We start from the raw sequence: 22,500 nt of genomic DNA, 5'->3' as shown, positions 1-22,500 counted from the left end.
ATAAGGGTGAAATTAACTGAGTGTTCTTACTTGAATCGATATTTCAACTTGTGTTCTTGTTGGGTGGTTTAGAATCTGAGTTATGGCCAAAATAACAGCAGGTGGTGGCCATTTTGGAAAAATGGTTGCCACGGGAGAAATCTGCGATGACCCTGGCCTGTGTTGTGCCGACTCCTCCTTCGCCCACTAATTGGCAGCTAAGGTGTACAGTTTGTCAGGAACATGTCGCTGTATTGAAAGATACAAGGCTACTGGCTAAGAGCTTATTTGTGGTTGTGGATGAGGGGCCCAATTTGGGTCTGTCTGCTTATCTCACTCATCCCCACATGATAGGGGTCTGCCAGGTATACCATACATAAACATATGAAATGGTCCAGTAAAATAGTACCACCTAGTGGGCAAACGAGTGCATTCTCAATAACTAAATAAATATGTTTGCATGCATAAATCGAAACATTGTAGCCTACAGTACCACTGAGCCCTAGAAGAATCATGGGAAAACACTAACAGTCAAAACATCAAACAAACATCAAGGCCACATGTGATATGTAAAGTATTTTATGAAATCCATAAGGCTTTTCATGACCTTCAGTGGGTGAATAGTTACCAATATAGCTCTGGTAAGATAGTGTTGTAGACACATTAACAGGACACAAATAACATTATTTTGATATGAAAGGAATGCTCATGTATGTGAAAGGGATATTTCACTTTCAAAAAAACTTTTGGTCATTTTATCGTCTACTCAGGCTTTTGTGAGCCCCCCAGACCGTTTTTAAGTTGCTTGATTCAGTATTTAGATATTTGATATTAATTTTATTAGACACGCCCCCTTCCTATACAAACCCATTATAACTTCAAACTCGTTGTTCGAATGTTAGATTAATCAAAAACACCCGTCCTTGGTTCTGGTGACTCACCCTGCCCTCCTAATACTAAATCAAGCAACTTAAAAACGGTCTGGGGGGCTCACAAAAGCCTGAGTAGACGATAAAATGACCGAAAGTTTTTTTGAAAGTGAAATATCCCTTTAAGGCCTGCCCATGCTTCTGCCTCATTGGTGGGCCTCTGCCCAGATGGGTGTTGTGAACGATTACGTAGTGGCATACGTTGGCACAGGGTATGGCATAGCACTGTTATAAACTGGACAGAGTATTTAGAAAAGGGGTTAGTCAGAGGAGGACAGTCATGAGGGCTTCTCTAGACACACACATGCTTTCATACCTGTACTTGACCTTGATATTGTTCTGTTCATTATCTGCTTTGTCTTCCTCACCTTCCTCTCCTTGTGAGTTACAGGCACAGTTTAATGTCAACATTATTTACAAGGCTGGTGACTTGGTTCTGGGTGGCTTGTTCATGATCCACTCCATCCCTGTGTACCCTGATCTGTCGTTCACCTCCAAGGGACAGGACCCCACTTGCCATGGGTGACTATCACAAATAGAAGAGCGAGCAAGAGAACAGTGAACTTGTTGTGATAGATTAGTCTGTTGTATACTTCTACAAAGATACATGTTCAGGTGTACAGGGGAATTATGTGTGTTTTTTCCTTCCAGGTTTCAGATGGGCCCAGACCATGGCTTTTGCCATTGCTGAGATCAACAGAGACACCAGCCTGCTACCCAATGTGACTCTGGGATATAGTATCTATGATAACGGTCTCATGCTTGGACTTGGATTCCGTGCAGCGTTGACATTGGTCAGTGGGAGAGAGGAGCTGTTTCAATTTGATGAAGGGAGCTGTGTTGGGTCCCCTCCAGTGCTTGGAATTGTGGGTGCTGATTCCTCAACAAATTCTATTGCCATCTCTAGTATATTAGGTTTGTACAGAGTGCCCATGGTAAGTTTCCTGCTAGAATCATTTACCTTCACCAATTTTATGTTATATACTTAATTTGGGTTATTTAGTTACACAAATAAAATGTGATAAACATTGCTTATAGCTTACATATTGAAAGACAGAACATATGTACTTGCAAGTAGAGCATAACAGAGCAGGCAGACTTTGGAGCATGAAGCAGGTTTTGAAAAGGTCGCAGTGCAATGCATCTGTGTTAGATTCTTTGCCCAGGTCGGTCTCATGGAGTATTTGTTTATATAATCGGGGTGGGAAATAATTGGAGTGATATTCAGAATGTTATTTATATTTATAACAATTATAAAATAGTAATTCTAAACCGTATGTATCAATCACTGTGATCTATACATAATAAGGTTTTAACAATGAACATAACATAAAATGCATTGCAACTTGTGCACAACACATGTACCTGGTCTCGCAAGATCCCACACTTAATTCTGAATAGATTAATGTTTTCATTATCAGGTAATCTAAGGTTACAATTTGAACTGGAAGTGTTCGCTTTTTGCTGCCTACACCACACACTCGTTTAGTGAGTCCGTTCAAGTGCTTTCGGGAGAAGAAGAGAGAGAGGGAGAGGCAGTGGGATATTAACAATATCCCAAAGTGTATCCAAACAATAGTAGGAAGACCGGGGACAAAAGCAATACTTTTTGCATTTCCCTTCATAATTCACAGACTACTTGAAATATCCTAGTCATCTTTTGCTATAAGAAACATATATATGTGCCCTAATTAATAATACCATTTTTAAGCTTTCACTAATATGGACAAGACTAAAATATCAATTTGAATGCAATGAGTCACAGTGTTACAATTGCCCCCGTGATGGGGGCAGTTGTAACAGTGGTTGGGGGCAATTGTAACACTGTAAAAAAATAAGTCATATTAACAGACTTTATCTCAAATAAAAGCACATCACTAAGTAATATGTATTTTTTATAATTTAACATTTTTACTTACGAATGTTTTATATACATAATTATAATGATTTTGTATTTTTATTCAAATTATTTTATTTTTACATTTATTTTTTTCAAATGTATGTCTATTTTTTATTTAAATATATTTTTACTTTGAAATGTAGTGACATTTAGTAAAATATGTTCATTTACTAACATAAAAGTACGTTATCCCAGACAAAAAAATTGCTTGCATTGAAAACACATTGTTACAATTGACCCCGGTCACTTTGTTACAATTGCCCCCGATAGGGCAACCATGATAAAATCCCATATTCTAGCTAGAAACACCTATACTAGCGTAGGCTGCTGACTTTAATTTGTGACCAATAACATAGAGATACAATTCATCTAAGTTTAAATCTTTAGACAGCAGAAGGAAAATACCGTACACCCCAAAATCTTCATTTACACCTCAAAATCTGTTTTTTGTTGAAAACTTCTGCTGAGATTAAATGATAATTTTATCCTTCCATAGGCAGAGAGAGGACCCTACTGAGCATGTGCACAAGAAGTCCCACCCCTCTAGCTTATTTCTAATTAGAATTATTGAGTGTGTTACTTTTGTCCCCTGTTACTTGGTCTCCCCTAGAAAGTGGGGTTATGTTTAAAAAATATATATATATTCTGTGTGCTCATATGCTCATATTCTCCATTTGCAGGGGACATTTGTTAAAAATAGAAAATATTACAGAACAGATGTTTTGTACCATTTGTAGGTAAGTTACTTTTCCACCTGCTCCTGTCTGAGTGAGAGGAACCAGTTCCCGTCTTTCTTTAGAACAATACCAAGTGATGTCTTCCAGGTGAACTTCTACACGCAAAATATCTGTTGGTAGTAGTCAAGTAGTAGTACTTGACAAGAATGTCAAGTACTTAGTACCTCTAATGATTGTAATAAATATTACATATCATTTTCTTGTGTAGCCTACTGCCCCACAAAGCCAACTCTGCAAAGAATCAAACTGATAAAAAGGCTTTGAAGTGTTTCAGCTGGCCAGCCAACTGGGTTATCAGTATACAAGTGATATTGCACTAATACTGTATACCGGTAGCTGTTCATGAGGTAACTGTTTATCCCTCCCAAAATCATGAAGGCTGATTTGACCTTTGAGACAATCAGTGGTGTTGTCTCTACTTAAGAGTTTTAACTTGACTTCAGTTCTACAAGCTGTAGTTTCAAAACTATTCACTCAATCTTATAAACCAATATATCATTATTTTTGCTATGATTCCCTGCTTTCATATGACAATAAAAAAAAAATGAAAACAATGCTAGATGACTGTCTCCCAGTCAAATTTGGACACAAATAAATAAGTCAATGCCACCAAAAATGTAGTTTTTGCACTTTAGCTTTGTAGGGCAGCATAGGTCTTTGTTGAACGTATGTAAAGAGAATGATTGGACCTTTTCCATTGTGGAATCTGTGAAGAAGACTCACTGCTTGTACCACTACATGAATAATCTAGCCTAAGAACAAATCCTTCGATTATTTTATCCGATCAGGTCCGAGCTATGCTCCAGATTATGTGGCGGTTTGGGTGGACCTGGGTAGGACTGCTGTTCATGGATGAAGACTATGGTCACGATGCCGCCCGAATCTTCCAGTCTGACCTGGTCCAGTCTGGTTTGGGTTGTCTGGCATACATGGAGGTTCTGCCCTGGGGCGATGAACCAGCTGAACTTCAGAGGATTGTCTCTGTGATGAAGAAATCCACAGCTCATGTGGTCATTGTATTTGCACATGAGAACCACATGCTTCATCTCATGGAGGAGGTTGGGGTTATATTCCATGTTCATTTTGGGATTAACACATTCATCGCCATTCACGTAGATCTACGTGAAGTCAGATTCAACCGTTTACCGCCAATCTTTTTTGAAAATTCCACAAGAGGGCACTCTAACGCAACTTAAGAATGATCCCGTGACTCCCCTAGAAGGAATCAACGGATGTGACATCATTCCAAAAAACGTCACGTCCGTCCGCTCCAATGATGGGTTTTGAGAAAAACAGCTCTAGCTAGCCATTCTTCTTTTTTTTTGGTGAAAATCAGCCGTTTTCAACGCGCGATCACTCTAAAATGGTTTCTTCTTTTTCTTTAGCTTTTTATCTCAGTATGTCTATCTGCACAATAAATCACAAACGATAAATCACACCATTCACACATCTCACTGCTATAATTAACTGGTATAAAGTATGTGGGTTTTATAAATATTTAACCAATGAAAAGTATATATTTTTTTATAAGCGCTTTTGAATAAATATTAACTACGACGGATCGAAGAATTGTTTCCCATTTCCTGAATGGTTTTGGGCTTACAAGGTTTCTGTCTGACGAAAATGATTTACACCAATATACTTTGTTCAACACAATAGGTGGTAAAGCAGAATGTGACAGGTTTGCAGTGGATGGCCAGTGAGCTGTGGACATCATCGGCCATACTCCAGTCTCCTCACTTCATGCCGTACCTGGGAGGCACCCTGGGTATCACCATCCGTCATGGAGAGATACCAGGTCTCAAGGACTTCTTGTTAAAAATACATCCTGACGATGACCCTGACAGCAGACATGAAAATAACCTAGTGAGTCATTTTTTTATGTAAGCTGCAATGTCAAACTGATGTCTATTTTAAAAACATTCACGTAATTTATTTATGCTCAAAACTTCATGGTTTTTCTTCAGGTGAGGCAGTTTTGGGAGCACACATTTCGGTGTAAATTTGCACCATTTCCGTCTGAGTGGGTGGATGCTGGTGGAAGGGTGTGTAATGGACTAGAGGACCTTGGAACATCAGAAACTACCCTTCTGGATGTGTCTGAACTCAGGCCAGAGTATAACGTGTACAAGGCTGTGTATGCTCTGGCCCATGCCCTCCATGACATGTTGCAATGTGTGCCAGGAAGAGGGCCTTTCATTGGGCACAGCTGTGCCACTTTGCAGACAATACAGCCATGGCAGGTGTGATATTAAGTCACAGTTTACCTGTTAATGTTTCTCACTAGATAAAAAATGATAATAATAATTAATTATGTAAATATGACTGGTGAAAACCAAGACAAATGGGATTCTCCCGGGACACAGAGAGCCATGTGCTTTTATGCTGAGTAAAGCTTAAAGGGTAAGACCACTTTGGTAGAGGTTTGGGTTGTGTAGTTACCTTGGCATGATGTAACTCCAAAGGTGGGCAAGAAATGAAAAATAATTGCTCCATTGATTAGAAATTGATAATTCAAAATATGCTCCTCATTGACTTACATTGTAGGGTAAAACAGCTCTCAAAGTCACTCTTTTAGCACATAAATGAACCCAAACAAAGCTGATTCAGACAATATAGAGCATCACCAAAGCCAGTACTGTTTGTTTTTTTAATAAAAATGTCAACTTCCTGTTGATTTTACTATTTGAAGATCTGGATCCGGATCCGCGGATCCAGTCCAGGTTTTCTACTTATTAAAAATGGCAAAATCAACAGGAAGTTGACATTTTTATTTAAAAAAAAAACAGTACTGGGTTTGGTGATGTTCTATATTGTCTGAATCAACTTTGTTTGCATTTGTTTATGTGCTAAAAGAGTGACTTTGAGAGCTGTTTTACCGTACAATGTACTGTAAGTCAATGAGGAGCATGTTGAATTATCAATTTCTAATCAATCGAGCAATTATTTTTCATTTCTTGCCCACCTTTGGAGTTACATCATGGCAAGGTAACTACACAACCCAAACCTCTACCAAAGTGGTCTTGCCCTTTAAAGGTGCTATGGGTGATTTTGTGTGTGTGTGTGTGTGTGTGTGTGTGTGTGTGTGTGTGCGTGCGTGCGTGCGTGCGTGTGTGTGTCTCTCTGTCTCTCTGTCTGTCTGTCTGTCTGTCTGTCTGTCTGTCTGTCTGTCTGTCTGTCTGTCTGTCTGTCTGTCTGTCTGTGCGTGCGTGCGTGCGTACGTGTTTTGTCCATTTGTTCCAGCCCACATTTTTCACAATTTAGTGTACTCTTATAAACACATGTTTTGCTACAATTCCTACAAATGTTGTTAATTACTCACACAAAGCGCAGGTCTCTGCCAGGCCAGGTAGCCTACCCAGGGCCTGTAGGGATTTGTTTGAGTTTGTAGGAAAACATTTGTAGGAGTTGTCGCAAAACATGTGTTTATAAGAATACACAAAATTAGGCTACCTGGCCTGCAGAGACCTGCACTCTGAGGAGCACACTTTTCTAGTATATCCTGTACCCTGTATCTCTCCTGATTGGATGGAATTATTATCCTGAATTGATAATGTATTGTGTGTTTACAACAATACATTTGTTGTAAATGTGCTGGAGAGACGGGGAGACCCCTGTTACTGAACAAACACTCTACAGTAGAGATATTTAACACCTATTTGAACAAATATCACTTACTGCACCTATAACGTTCCCCTTTTTCCTGATGGCAGATTATTTTTTTATATCCCCTTGAATGCCCCCATACACAAATTACTGTTTGTGTTTAAATTGTGTTTTAAAGTCTGTAAGGGTGAAGTTAATACAATAACAGTCCCTGTCAATGTAACTAGTGCATATTATATGCAGCAGTTTTTTTTTTTAAAGTATCTTATTCTTCATACTTTTGCCATTTCTAGCTTGTCTATTACCTGGAAAAGGTCAACTTCACCACATCATTTGGTGATCAAGTATCATTTGATGAGAATGGTGATCCTTTACCAATCTATGATGTCATGAACTGGGTGTGGCTCCCTGATGGAAGCACACAGGTTCACAACGTAGGTGTGTACAGGAAGTCAGCCTCCGCAGGTGAAGAACTCATCCTTGATGAAGACCGAATCTTCTGGAACTTTGAATCCAAAAAGGTCCCTTCAGCTTCGCAATATAACGTTGCATTCTCACACCCATCACATTAAACAGGTTGGGACAGATTTGACCATCTGTCAATGTTTGACAGATGCCCGGTGACTTTGCGTGTTTACGACTAACACTTCAACCACCCCTAACCCTAACTTTAGCCATTCGTGCCCCATGCCTAACCTTAATCAGTCCCCTTTTTACCAGCTTGCAAAGCATGCTGGTCTATGAAGAGACTGACCTACTAGTCATCCATGTGTTCAACATGTGTTCGACATATTCGCATGTTTTCAATCATTGGCTGTCTTTTAAGCCAATGGGGATACTTTCTCATACTCGGTGTCGTCCTCTCAAGCTATGGTACTAGACACGCCTCTCGCCTCTATGCCTACTATACACGCCTGCCGTCGGTTCAAATCACCGTGACACAGAGTAATGTATAGGACAAAATGTAAGTAAAGTACTTGAGTAAATGTACTTAGTCAGTGTTGCCAGATTCTGCGAGAGAAATAAGCAACACTCTGGCAACACTGCTAGTGGCTCCCCATTGGCTTAGACCTGTCTAAGCCAATGGGGAGCCACTAGCAGTTTGTCTGCTAGTGGCTTAAAGTGTGGTTTAAAGTGTTTTTAGTTGAGTCGTCATCCTCTTACGATTTAGGAGTGTTAACGGAACTTCTGCATTCCAGTGTGGGTGGGATTACCGGGACCTTTGCTAAATGCTTTGACGGGCGCTAGAGGGCTCCCATCACGTCAAAGGTTTACAGGCGGTCAGATGTTGCCCCAAGCTGTCACCATAGTACTACTTGAGAGTGACAATGTGACAATAACTCATGTTGACTTCATGTGTGAAAGTAAATTAGTTTAAATTGATTTGTGTTACTTTCCTCTGTAGCCACCTTGGTCAGTGTGCAGTGAGAGCTGTTCACCTGGAACCCGTGTGGCCAGAAGGAAAGGAGAACCTGTCTGCTGCTTTGACTGCATTGCTTGCTCTGAGGGAGAGATCAGCAATGAGACGGGTTGGTTTACATTACTAGTCCATACCCTGGGACCAATTGGTCATTATGTGACCGTACAGGACACTGAGTGCTGCTGTGAGTTGTTGTAATTTAAAGCTTCTGCGCTTTTCGACCACAAAAACTCCAAGTCTATGCAGGCTACGTGTAGCACAGCCTTAGTGGGTGTGCTGCTTGCTATGTATTTAGATCAAAGGAGAGGTAACTTATAACTTTGCAACATTGCGCCAGCTAGCTCTCTCTTTCTGCTGCCGTTCTCTCTGGAGTGTGTGTGTGTGTGTGTGTGTGTGTGTGTGTGTGTGTGTGTGTGTGTGTGTGTGTGTGTGTGTGTGTGTGTCTGTGTGTGTGTGTGTGTGTGTGTGTGTGTGTGTGTGTGTGTGTGTGTGTGTGTTATCACACAAAGCTTATTATAATTATAATAATAATTTGACTCTTCGATACCTGTAGTACTTTGACCCACAGAGAATGAAGAGCGCGCGCGCGCGCGCGTGTGTGTGTGTGTGTGTGTGTGTGTGTGTGTGTGTGTGTGTGTGTGTGTGTGTGTTGAGGTTCAGCATGCTGTTGAGAGAAGAGATCAATTAGAATCAACCCTGGCTTCACACAGACAGACAGGCAGACAGACAGACAGACAGACAGGCAGACAGACAGACAGACAGACAGACAGACAGACAGACAGACAGACAGACAGACAGACAGGTGAGAGTTTTCCACATTTACTGTAGCATAGTAGGACATTGTAGGATTATTACAATGTATCAATGTAGGTTATGTACAGAACCTACGGAACCTATTTGACCAGGAGCATGCGCAGGCACACGCATAGATTTAAAACGACTTTAAATTCACACCTCAACAAAGTTTACAAAGGCTCCCGACTCACACCAGGTACACTAACATAAGAATGAGCCTAGATGCATATCAATTGTCCATTGTGTGACCTGTAGCGTACAGTGCAAGCACATCCCAAATGAGCATAGTGTAATGAAAGTTCTTGGAATGACGACACAAAAGTATGAATCAAACAAAGTTTACTGATCTTAGTTAGCAGTAGTAGAATTACAGACAAGTGGTCGGTACAAACATGGCTTGAAAATAGTTTCGTTTCGAATGAATGAAAATCAAGGTGCTTTCAGCACAACGACAACAACAAATCTGCCGGATGTAGCTTCTAGAGTGTAATGTAACACGGCATGAATTAGCTTAGCACTTCAGGTGGTTCTTTCACAATAAGGGTTTCAAAATACAATATGCAATGAAATAATAATATGTGTTTCTTAAACTGTAAATTAGCACATTCCCTTTTTAACTGTTATAACTATTAATGAAATGACATTTATATGAAATAAATCACAACACATAGCAACACTGGTTATCTATTAGGATGATACTTTACTTGTCTGTCCCTTTAACCTTGCCGTCTTTGTTAGACTCTACAGAGTGCACCAGTTGTCCAGAGGACTTCTGGTCCAGTCCCCAGCGTGACCAATGTGTTCCTAAGATCATGGAGTTCCTCTCCTACCATGAGGCCCTGGGTATCTCCTTGACAACCATCTCATTAATAGGCACACTTGCCTGTGCCATTGTCTTAGGAATCTTCATCTATCATCGAGACACACCCATGGTACGCGCCAACAACTCAGAACTCAGCTTCCAACTTTTGTTGTCACTCAAACTATGTTTCTTGTGCTCACTTCTGTTCATTGGCCGTCCCAGACTCTGGACCTGTCAGCTGAGGCATGCAGTATTTGGGATCAGCTTTGTGCTGTGTGTCTCATGTATCCTGGTAAAGACTATGGTGGTGTTGGCTGTGTTCAAGGCCTCCAAGCCTGGGGGTGCAGACATTATGAAGTGGTTTGGTACTATGCAGCAGAGAGGAATAGTTCTAGTTCTTACTTCCATCCAGGCAACGATCTGCACAGCCTGGCTTGTATCTGCCTCACCAACTCCTCATAAAAACACACAATACAACAGTGATAAGATAGTCTATGAGTGTGCAGTGGGATCAACAGTTGGTTTTGCGGTGTTACTAGGATATATTGGTTTACTGGCACTCCTCAGCTTCATCCTAGCATTCACGGCAAGGAATCTTCCAGACAACTTCAATGAAGCAAAGTTAATCACTTTCAGCATGTTGATCTTCTGTGCAGTGTGGATAGCCTTCATCCCAGCATATATCAGCTCTCCTGGCAAATATGCAGATGTAGTGGAGGTGTTTGCTATTTTAGCATCCAGTTTTGGCCTTTTGGTGGCACTCTTTGGACCAAAGTGTTATATAATCCTTTTGAAACCTGAGAGAAACACTAAGAAGTCTATTATGGGTCGAGGTGCCACCAAGACATAGAATGGTGATTGTAGACCTATTATATAGATAGGAGAAACGGCCACCTCTTCATTCTCTGTGGGTCAAAGTACTACAGGTATCGAAGAGTCAAATTATTATTATAATCATAATAAGCTTTGTGTGATAAATAATACATAATACTGTATATTGTCTTGCCTGAAAACCACATGCTCTGTGTCATAACACTATCAACCAATGTGCATGGGCCAACCATCCTTGTTTATTTACTCTAAAAGCATGTTTTCAGCTGCTGACCCAAACTGTAAGCTCTTTCTTCAAGGTCAGTTGAAACACAATGGAACATGTCCCTTGCTGCTCACCCCTCCCACACCCTGGCTTCCGACTATGGTGGATTGTTCAGTGCAAGAAAAGCACTTGTTCCAAAGAGCATTCACTCTATGATGCATGGCGTAGACCGCTATGTCATCAACACTTCATGGACACTCTCGTTTGACAGAAATCAGACACATTAACTCATTCACAAGTTAAATGCTTTCTCCCACATTCATGCCTGTTTGATTAGGTTTGTACTGATAATCCATTCACTATCTGAACATAACCACTAGTGTGATGTCTAATGTGGTGCACAGGTAAAGTCTGGCTTTCAAGATGTGAGCTACTGGGCTCCATTCCCTTTAAGATCAGAGCAAGACGCAGTGCAATTTTCTGTGCATTAAGCGTTGAGACCAAAGAGAAAGAAACCTTGCATTGAAAGGAGAGTTATCCAACTGCAGACATGGCCGTCATAACCACTGTAGCCTCTGTCTAATTATGTGACTGTCTCCAATTTCCAAAACACATTGACATCTTTTGACAAACCAATATTATTATATTAATAATAGTAATATTCACATTCTCAGTTGCCTAAGCATCTCCCCCCCCCCACACACATCGGTATGTTTCACATATTTGCTCAATGCTGCTACTGCTGCCCAAAAGATCTGATCTCCAAGCAAAAACAGTTGCTGAGTGACAGGTTGTATGATTGTAGATCAGATCTGTTCGTGCAGCATTCTATGACAATAGACACTTCACAGATTATAGAGAACTTTGAATTATAACAATCGGTTCAGAATTGACTGAGCACGGATTAGTTAAACTGCCGGTGTCCTTACAACCAAACATTTCTTTTTGCACTTAAGACGTGGTCTGACCTCTTAGCAGTATGCGGTCTTTTTAAGTCAATTTGCAAAATAGCAGATACCGCATTGCGCCCTTAATTAACACATGAACACACAGTAGTCTTATTCCTTAAGTGTTTGCGTTCAGCGCAACTTGCTGGCGTTATCACTTAATTACCGTATAAGACATGGATTTAAGACGTGCTTAATAGAGCTCCCTGTGTCTTAAGCAAGGAAAAGTCCATGGTGACAGAATCCCAGTTGCAATGTACGATATGAAAGCACAGTTACAGTACAACATCGTAGCAGAAGATAGTCATACACAAAGTCAAAGGTTCCTTTTAGATTTTGTTGGACCTACTTAGCTTAAGACTCATGTTTGCTGATATAGTGCAGGTCCTGAAAGGCTGAGTGGAGAGTGATATTCATTTTAGAGACATGCTGTGCATTCCTCTGAATCTATGACTGTTCGAACTTTATGATTTCTAAAATAATGAACCTGTTGGTTTAAGTCAGGAGGTCACTATCACTGTGTTTACCGTTACAACCATACATTAATAATCCATGAATTTAACTTCAAATAAAAATGTAATGTCAAAGGAATTGTTATTATGTGTTTTATTCCATAAAAAACTATTAACCTAGGAAGCAACACTAATATGGGAAACTTTTACAAGCTATAATATAAAATGAATTCATTTTTTAAAATTGCAACAATGTAATTGTTTTTATTCCCCATTTTTGGGAGCAGATTCAGTAGCGCAGCTCTGGACCGATCTTTGCACGCACACTGAGAGGCCAAGTAAAAACCTCTGCCCTGCCTGGACCGCTGGCGTAGCGGTTCAGGCACCTAGGCTCAGTGGAGCCTGACAATGCGTTACGGGTTTGAGTCCTGATCCTGGCGGCCTTTGCTGCATGTCATTCCCCATCTCTCTCCCCATTTCCTGTCAGCCTACTGTCCTGTCAATAAAGGCATACAGTAAAAGCCAAAAAAAAATGTTTTTTTTAAATAAATAAATAAAAACTGCCCTGCATTTTTCACATCAGCCTTTTATAGCACCACCAGGAGGCTGATTTAAAAAAAAAAACATTTCTTGATTTACTCCTATAGATTTTGTCCAAACATTACGCAAATCGGTACATATTACCACTAGTCATGTGATCAAGACGGAGCTGTCCAATTTTTCATATTCCATCCTGATTGGCGAATTTTGAACGTTGCTGGCCCACAATAACCTACTTGACCTGGCGGAGACCTGTGCTCCGAGGACCGCTTTTTCTAGTTCATTATGAACTTATAAGGCTTCATAGCACTTGTTAAAAATGTTTATAAGTATGCATAATTACTTATAACAAGGTACAGTACTATGAAATATTATAAGTGCTGGTCAAAATGCATTATAAGCTCAGCGGAACAGCACATTATAACTTCCATAAATATTCAGACAGTTAGTGTCTTTATGTTTTTCATGTTCTCTCAGGCCTCAGGATGCTGATGATGATGATGAGGCACTTTGGAGTGAAGATTCACAGCCGCAACTAGAGGCCATGTCACCGTTGCCAACACTCTAATTTGATATGAAAGGACTGCTAAAGCCCTGCCCTTACTTCTGCCTTCTCCCCGATGGGCTGGTGAAGATTACGTAGGGGCATACGAAGGCACAGGGTATGGCATAGCACTGTTAGAAACTGAACAAAGGATTTAGACAGAGGAGAGTCATGAGGGCTTCTCTAGACACACACCTGCTTTCATACCTGTACTTGATCTTGATATTGTTCTGTTCATTATCTGCTTTGTCTTCCTCACCTTCCTCTCCTTGTGAGTTACAGGCACAGTTTAATGTCAACAGTATTTACAAGGCTGGTGACTTGGTTCTGGGTGGCTTGTTCATGATCCACTCCATCCCTGTGTACCCTAAAATGTCTTTCACCTCCAAGGGACAGGACCCCACTTGCCATGGGTTGGTATCACAAATACAACAGCAAGCAAGACAACAGTGAACTTGTTTTGATTTAGTCTGTTGTATATTTCTACAAAGATACAGTATGTTCAGGTTTACATGGGGAATTATGTGTGTTAGTTTTTTCCTTCCAGGGTTCAGATGGGCACAGACCATGGCTTTTGCCATTGCTGAGATCAACAGAGACACCAGCCTGCTACCCAATGTGACTCTGGGATATAGTATCTATGATAACGGCCTCATGCTTGGACTTGGATTCCGTGCAGCGTTGACATTGGTCAGTGGGAGAGAGGAGCAGTTTAAATTTGATGATGGGAGCTGTGTTGGGTCCCCTCCAGTGCTTGGAATTGTGGGTGCTGATTCCTCAACTAATTCTATTGCCATTTCTAGTATATTAGGTTTGTACAGAGTGCCCATGGTAAGTTTCCTGCAAGAATCATTTACCATCACCAATTTCCTATTTTTAAGGTTTTCAGGAAAGAAGAAATGAAAAATCACTATCTGGCTAAGTCATCTACAATAGGTGACTTAGGCAATCATGAGAAAAAAACTAATATTTTTTAAATATTTATCTGCCTTTCTAATAACTTTGATATATCTATTCTCTACTCTCACACTGCTGATTCATCTTGCCTTATTGCCTATGTCAGAATGCTTGTTACATTCAAAAATCATTTCAATTTCATTAGGCAAAAAAGGCACAATGAAGCAGCAGTGTTAGGAGAGTAGAGTTAGGCAGACATGTACATTTGGCATAATTGCCAATGACTTGGCAATTATGCTACGAAGCTAACACATTTTGCTTGATTTGATAAGCAAAAGCAACATTGTTTACAGCTTACATATTTAAAGTCAGAACATATTTACTTGCAAGCAGAGAATATGAACAGTGCAGGCAGGTTTTGAATGGAACATGAAGCAAGTTTTCAGTGCAATGCATCTGTGTTAGATTCTTTGCCCGGACCCGAGAGTGGGAATCCTTTGTCCCTTAGTCGGGCCGGTCTCATGGTGTATCTGTTTATATAATCGGGGTGGGAAATAATTAGATTGATAATCAGAACGTTTTTTTTTTTACAATTATAGCATAGTAATTCTAAACCGTAGATACATTGCAACCTGTGCACAACACATGCACTTGTTCTCGCAAGATCCCACACTTAATTATCACATATTAGATTAATGTTTTCATTATCAGGTAATCTAATATTACAATTTGAACTGGAAGTGATTGCTTTCTAATGCCTACACCACACACTTGTTTAGTGAGTCCATTCAAGTGCTTTCGGACAGGAAGAGAGAGAGAGGAGAAACAGTGTGTGTGTGTGTGTGTGTGTGTGTGTGTGTGTGTGTGTGTGTGTGTGTGTGTGTGTGTGTGTGTGGGGGGGGGGGGGGGTAGGATATTGTTATGTTCTGATATATATGTATATATATATTGTTATGTTCTGATATGCTCTTATTCTCCGTTTGCAGGGGACATTTGTTAAAAATAGAAAATATTACAGAACAGATGTTTTGTACCCTTTGTAGGTAAGTTACTTTTCCACCTGCTCCTGTCTGAGTGAGAGGAACCAGTTCCCGTCCTTCTTTAGAACAATCCCAAGTGATGTCTTCCAGGTGAACTTCTACACACAAAATATATGTTAGTATCAAGTAGTATATGTTCCACACTTGACAAAAAAAATATATTTAAGGATTGTAATCAATATAGCATTTTCCCTCTCATTTCCTTGTGTGTATTATAATGCCCTATACGAAGCCAAAGTGTGGTAACTCTGAAAATAATAAAAACTAGAAAAAGTGCTCCTCGGAGCACAGGTCTCCGCCAGGTCAGGTACGTTATTCTGGCCCTCTGGTTGCGCTATAATAGGCTTATGTGAAAAGGGTGCCATTTATTCTTAGGTCTTTCACGGCAATCAGACACTGCATTAATGATTTGAGGCATTTTGTTCCAAAAATGTGTTTTGCAAAATTAGACCTGCTGGTGGCGCTATAACAGGCCAATGTGAAAAGGGTGGCATTTCTTCCTCGGCCTAGTGGGAATGTGCGTGTGAAATTCCACGGAAATCGCAAGCTGCGTGCATAGTTTGAGGCTTTTTGTTCAAAATGGACCAATCCTGCAAACTTTGGAAGCCAACCATAGGCAATGAGGATGGAATATGGGAAATGGGACAGATCCGTGTTGATCACATGACTATAGAGATACTGTGTACCGATTTGCATGACGTTTGGATAAAATCTGTAGGAGTAATGTAAAAAAATGTGTTTTACACAAATCGGCCTCCTGGTGGTGCTATAACAGGCTCATGTGAAAAAAATGGGGCAGAGGTTCTGAATTGGCATCCAGGGAGTGTGTGTGCACAGTTTGGGAGCGAACGGGCCAACGGTGCCAGAGATTAGCTGGTAGCTGGTAACACACAGACAGGACGGACGGACACACACACACACACACACACACGGACGGACGGACGGGGTGGAAAACATACTCTCTCGCCATGCCTTTCGGCCTGGCGGAGACAATAATAAAAATGCTGGCCAGCCAACTGGGTTATCAGTACACAAGCGATATTGCACTAATATTGTATATCTGTTCATGAGGTAACTGTTTATCCCGCCCAAAATCATGAAGGCTGATTTGACCTTTGAGACAAATAAAGTCAATGTCTCCAAAAAAAATATTTTTGCACTTTGGCTTTGTAGGGCAGCATTGGTCTTTGTTGACCGTATCAAAAGAGAATGATTTGACCTTTTCCATTGTGGAATCTGTGAAGAAGACTCACTGCTTGTACCACTATGTGACTAATCTAGCCTAAGAACATATCATTCGATTATTTTATCCAATCAGGTTCGAGCTATGCTTCAGATTATGTGGCGGTTTGGGTGGACCTGGGTAGGACTGCTGTTTAGTGATGAAGACTATGGTCACGATGCCGCCCGAATCTTCCAGTCTGACCTGGTCCAGTCTGGTTTGGGTTGTCTGGCATACATGGAGGTTCTGCCCTGGGGCGATGAACCAGCTGCACTTCAGAGGATTGTCTCTGTGATGAAGAAATCCACAGCTCATGTGGTCATTGTATTTGCACATGAGAGCCACATGCTTCATCTCATGGAGGAGGTTGGGGTTATATTCCATGTTCATTTTGGGATTAATGATTATCAGAAATCTGAAATGAGCTATAAATGACATCCTTTAAGCAATTTTAATTGCAATGCAATTGAATCATTCTAGGTTGTCAGGTTGATCAATGTAAATGCTCAGCAATTGTGTATTTTTGGCACTTTATTCTTTTTCTTTAGCTTTTGATCTCAGTGTGTCTATCTGCACAATAAGCAAACAATAAATCACACCATTCACACACCTCACTGCTATAATTAATTGGTATAAAGTATGTGGCTTTTAAAAATATTTCACCAATGAAAAGTATTAACAAGCGCTTTTGACTAAATAATAACTACAATGGATTGAAGAATTGTTTTCCATTTCCTGAACGGTTTTGGACTCAAGGTTTCTGTCTGACAAAAAAGATTTACACCAATATACTTTGTTCAACACAAGGTGGTAAAGCAGAATATGACAGGTTTGCAGTGGATGGCCAGTGAGCTGTGGACATCGGCGGCCATACTCCAGACTCCTCACTTCATGCCGTACCTGGGAGGCACCCTGGGTATCACCATCCGGCATGGAGAGATACCAGGTCTCAAGGACTTCTTGTTAAAAATACATCCTGACGATGACCCTGACAGCAGACATGAACATAACCTAGTGAGTCTTTTGTTTTAATTTTGAATGTAAGCTGCAATTTCAAACTGATGTCTATTTTAAAAAACATTCACGTAATTTATTTATGCTTAAGATATGTTTTGTGTTCAGGTGAGGCAGTTTTGGGAGCACACATTTCGGTGTAAATTCGCACCATTTCCGTCTGAGTGGGTGGATGTTGGTGGAAGGGTGTGTACTGGACTAGAGGACCTTGGAACAGCAGAAACTACCCTTCTGGATGTGTCTGAACTCAGGCCAGAGTATAATGTGTACAAGGCTGTGTATGCTCTGGCCCATGCCCTCCATGACATGTTGCAATGTGTGCCAGGAAGAGGGCCTTTCATTGGGCACAGCTGTGCCAGTTTGCAGACAATACAGCCATGGCAGGTGTGATATTAAGGCACAGTTTACCGGTTAATGTTTCTCACTGGATTTTAATTCATAATAATAACGGATCATGTAAATATGATTGACTGTTTTATTTAGAAGTTTGCAGAAAAAAATATGAAAAGTACAGTAACACATACGTTTTTGGGGGGCTGATTACTATGATACTGTAGATTCTCCCGATGCTGAATAAAGCTTAAAGGTGCTGTACGTGATTTTGTGTGTGCGTATGTGTGTGTGTATGTGTATGTGTATGTGTATGTGTGCGTGTGCGTGTGTGCGCGCGTGTGTGTGTGTGTGTGTGTGTGTGTGTGTGTGTGTGTGTGTGTGTGTGTGTGTGTGTGTGTGTGTGTGTGTGTGTGTGTGTGTGTGTGTGTGTGTGCGTGTATGCACACGTGCACGCACGTGTGTGTGTAAAAACTAAAACATTTTTGTTAAAAACTCAAAGCTCTATAGCATATTCTGTAGGTAATTTGTGCCATACCACATTTTCCCCAATTTTGTGTTTTCTTATAAACACATGTTTCTCCTACACATGTTGTTAATAACTAATACAAATCCGTACAGGCCCTGGGTAGGCAGAGACCTGCACTCTGAGGAGCACACTTTTCAGTATATCCTGTATCCTGAATTATTATCCCAAACTGAAAATGTATTGTCTGTTTATTTAAGTGCTGGAGCCCTGTTACTGAACAAACACTCTTTGCCTGGCCTACTTGTTGTCAATTAGTTGTACGAGCTCTTGTCTTATTGGATCTTGTTTATTCGATACACTTATTTGTTTTAGCTCATGCTCATTTGATTTTCCTACTTTGTCTCATCTGTTTATGAAAGTAGGTAGCTGATATATTGCACTTTCACTTTAGCGCTAGGTGTACTCTTAGTTGCTTGTTTTAGAAGAGAATGCACTTAACATTTCTGGTGCTTAGTAGTTTCGTTCCTTACCTATGTTGAATGCACTTATTGTAAGTTGCTTTGGATAAAAGTGTCTAGTATATGACTGTAATGTAATGTAATGTAACACTCTACAGTATAGATAATACCTATTTGAACAAACAAATATCACTTACTGCACCTATAATTCCCCCCTTTTTCCTATTGGCAGATTGTTTTGTATATCCCCTTGACATACACAAATTACTGTTTGTGTTTACAGTTTACAGTTTAGGCATTTAGCAGACGCTCATCTAATAATAACTAATACATACGTAAACCAAGAACCTATCATCAGCCTACATTGGAACTTTACACACTATAGGATGCCAGGTCAACAATGACCTGGCATCTGTCTACGTAACATGTTATCTAAGTTACATTTTAGCCTTTGCATAATCCTGCAAGGTCGTCAAGGCTAGGGCAAGTGCTAAGGGCTGAGGTGGAATCTGAAGAGGTGAGTCTTCAGATTATGACAGAAGATTGGGATTGAGTCTGCAGTTTAAATTGTGTTTTAAATTCTGTAAGGGTGGAGTTAATACAATAACAGTCCCTGTCAATGTCAATCATATCGTATGCAGTAGGTTTTTAAAAGTATCTTGCTCTTCATAATTTTGCTCTTCATAATTTTGCTCATCACCATTTATAGCTTGTCTATTACCTGGAAAAGGTCAACTTCACCACATCATTTGGTGATCAAGTATCATTTGATGAGAATGGTGATCCTTTACCAATCTATGATGTCATGAACTGGGTGTGGCTCCCTGACGGAAGCACAAAGGTTCACAACATAGGTGTGTACAGGAAGTCAGCCTCCGCAGGTGAAGAACTCATCCTTGACGAAGACCGAATCTTCTGGAACTTTGAATCCAAAAAGGTCACTTCAGCTTTGTAAAATAACAATGCATTCTCACACCCATCACGTTAAACGGGTGAAGAGTTGTGACGGATTTGACCATCTGTCAACGTTTGACATGACAGGACGCCCGGCAACACTAACTTTAACCATTCGTGCCCCATGCCTAACCTTAATCAGTCCCCTTGTTTGAATTGTTTTTTAGCTGTGTTTTAAATGTTTTTAGTTGAGTCGTCATCCTCTTACGATTTGGGATTGTTAACGGAACTTCTGCATTCCAGTGTGGGTGGGATTAGGGCTCGGGCTCCCATCACGTCAAAGGTTGACGGGCGGTCAGACGTTGCCCCAAGCTGTCACCATAGTACTACTTGAGAGTGACAATGTGACAATAACTCATGTTGAGTTCATGTGAAAGTACATTAATTTAAATTGATTTGTGTTACTTTCCTCTGTAGCCGCCTCGGTCAGTGTGCAGTGAGAGCTGTTCCCCTGGAACCCGTGTGGCCAGAAAGAAAGGAGAACCTGTCTGCTGCTTTGACTGCATTGCTTGCTCTGAGGGAGAGATCAGCAATGAGACTGGTTGGTTTACATTACTAGTTCATATCCTGGGATGTTCACACACAAACTACGTGCACACTTGAGACTTGGGACTGCAACTGCCAATACAGATCAGCAACTGCCACTACAGATGGTCATTATGTGACTGTATAGCGCACTGAGTGCTGATGTGAGTTGTTGTTGCTGACACAACTAATGAGATCCCATTGCAATTAAAGCTTCTGCGCTTTTTGACCACAAAAACTCCAAGTCTATGTTGGTTACGTGTAGCACAACCTTCGTTAAATCAAAGGAGGGCTAACTTATAAACTTGCAACATTGAGCCAGCTTTCTCCTTCTGCTGCCATGACAGACAGACAGACAGACAGACAGACAGACAGACAGACAGACAGACAGACAGACAGACAGACAGACAGACAGACAGACAGACAGACATAAAGGAGAGATGTTTCCACATTTACAGTAGGACAATAGGACATAGTAGGATTATTACAATGTATCAATGTAGGTTAGCTATATACTTTACTTGTCTGTCCCTTTAACCTTGCCGTCTTTGTTAGACTCTGCAGAGTGCACCAGTTGTCCAGAGGACTTCTGGTCCAGTCCCCAGCGTGACCAATGTGTTCCTAAGAGCATGGAGTTCCTCTCCTACCATGAGGGCCTGGGTATCTCCTTGACAACCATCTCATTAATAGGCACACTTGCCTGTGCCATTGTCTTAGGAATCTTCATCTATCATCGAGACACACCCATGGTACGCGCCAACAACTCAGAACTCAGCTTCCAACTTTTGTTGTCACTCAAACTATGTTTCTTGTGCTCACTTCTGTTCATTGGCCGTCCCAGACTCTGGACTTGTCAGCTGAGGCATGCAGTATTTGGGATCAGCTTTGTGCTGTGTGTCTCGTGTATCCTGGTAAAGACTATGGTGGTGTTGGCTGTGTTCAAGGCCTCCAAGCCTGGGGGTGCAGACATTATGAAGTGGTTTGGTGCTATGCAGCAGAGAGGAATAGTTCTAGTTCTTACTTCCATCCAGGCAACGATCTGCACAGCTTGGCTTGTGTCTGCCTCACCAACTCCTCATAAAAACACACAATACAACAGTGATAAGATAGTCTATGAGTGTGAAGTGGGATCAACAGTTGGTTTTGCAGTGTTACTAGGATATATTGGTTTACTGGCACTCCTCAGCTTCCTCCTAGCATTCATGGCAAGGAATCTTCCAGACAACTTCAATGAAGCCAAGTTAATCACTTTCAGCATGTTGATCTTCTGTGCAGTGTGGATAGCCTTCATCCCAGCATATATCAGCTCTCCAGGCAAATATGCAGATGTAGTGGAGGTGTTTGCTATTTTAGCATCTAGTTTTGGCCTTTTGTTGGCACTGTTTGGACCAAAGTGTTATATAATGCTTTTGAAACCCGAAAGAAACACTAAGAAGTCTATTATGGGTCGCAGTGCCATCAAGACGTAGAAGCAGACATTAAATTATAACACATTTTCAGTGTATTTTATAACAATAACACGTGGATTTATTTGACTGCTGATAACCTACCCATCCTTAAAGACTACGTGATTTTAGACCTACTGTATAGTAGGTCCACTTCTCCATTTTCCCCACCTCTTCATGGGTCTAAAAACTACAAGCATGTACGAGGTAATGATGTAGGTGATGTAACGCAACCTTAAGCTATTATTGTTCTGACTGCATTATCTTTGAAGGCCTCTGGTTTCAACTAATTAAAGCTGCTTTGTTAATTTCATGGTCAAAAGCCCTGAAAACCATATGCTCTGTAAAGTATGAAGATTTCATAACACTATACCAATGTGCACGTGCACTATGTTGATTTTTCTAATGCATGTTTTCACCTGCTGACCCAAACTGTAAGCTCATCCTTCTAGGTCTGTT

At 40.8% G+C, this 22,500-nt stretch overlaps 2 protein-coding genes across 2 annotated transcripts; both read left to right on the top strand.

Annotated features, from left to right (window-relative positions):
• Positions 1–326: 326 nt before the first annotated feature.
• Positions 327–11,018, top strand: LOC311034529 (extracellular calcium-sensing receptor-like; the record flags this gene model as incomplete). The annotated part of the gene is made up of 10 exons (XM_084042408.1): positions 327–344; positions 1,300–1,430; positions 1,546–1,843; positions 3,546–3,632; positions 4,334–4,603; positions 5,205–5,411; positions 5,513–5,788; positions 7,445–7,672; positions 8,557–8,680; positions 10,105–11,018. The coding sequence occupies 10 exons, from the start codon at positions 327–329 to the stop codon at positions 11,016–11,018; spliced, it is 2,553 nt and encodes an 850-aa protein (XP_083898534.1).
• Positions 11,019–17,668: 6,650 nt separating this feature from the next.
• Positions 17,669–22,065, top strand: LOC311034528 (extracellular calcium-sensing receptor-like; the record flags this gene model as incomplete). Its single annotated transcript, XM_084042407.1, has 4 exons — positions 17,669–17,860; positions 19,827–20,054; positions 20,489–20,612; positions 21,152–22,065. The coding sequence occupies 4 exons, from the start codon at positions 17,669–17,671 to the stop codon at positions 22,063–22,065; spliced, it is 1,458 nt and encodes a 485-aa protein (XP_083898533.1).
• Positions 22,066–22,500: the final 435 nt, after the last annotated feature.

Source organism: Gymnoscopelus microlampas (assembly GCF_963454915.1).
Source record: "Gymnoscopelus microlampas genome assembly, chromosome: 19".
NCBI lineage: Eukaryota > Metazoa > Chordata > Actinopteri > Myctophiformes > Myctophidae > Gymnoscopelus > Gymnoscopelus microlampas.
The sequence above is the reverse complement of the archived record's forward strand: the minus strand, read 5'-3'. Positions and strand labels throughout refer to the sequence as shown.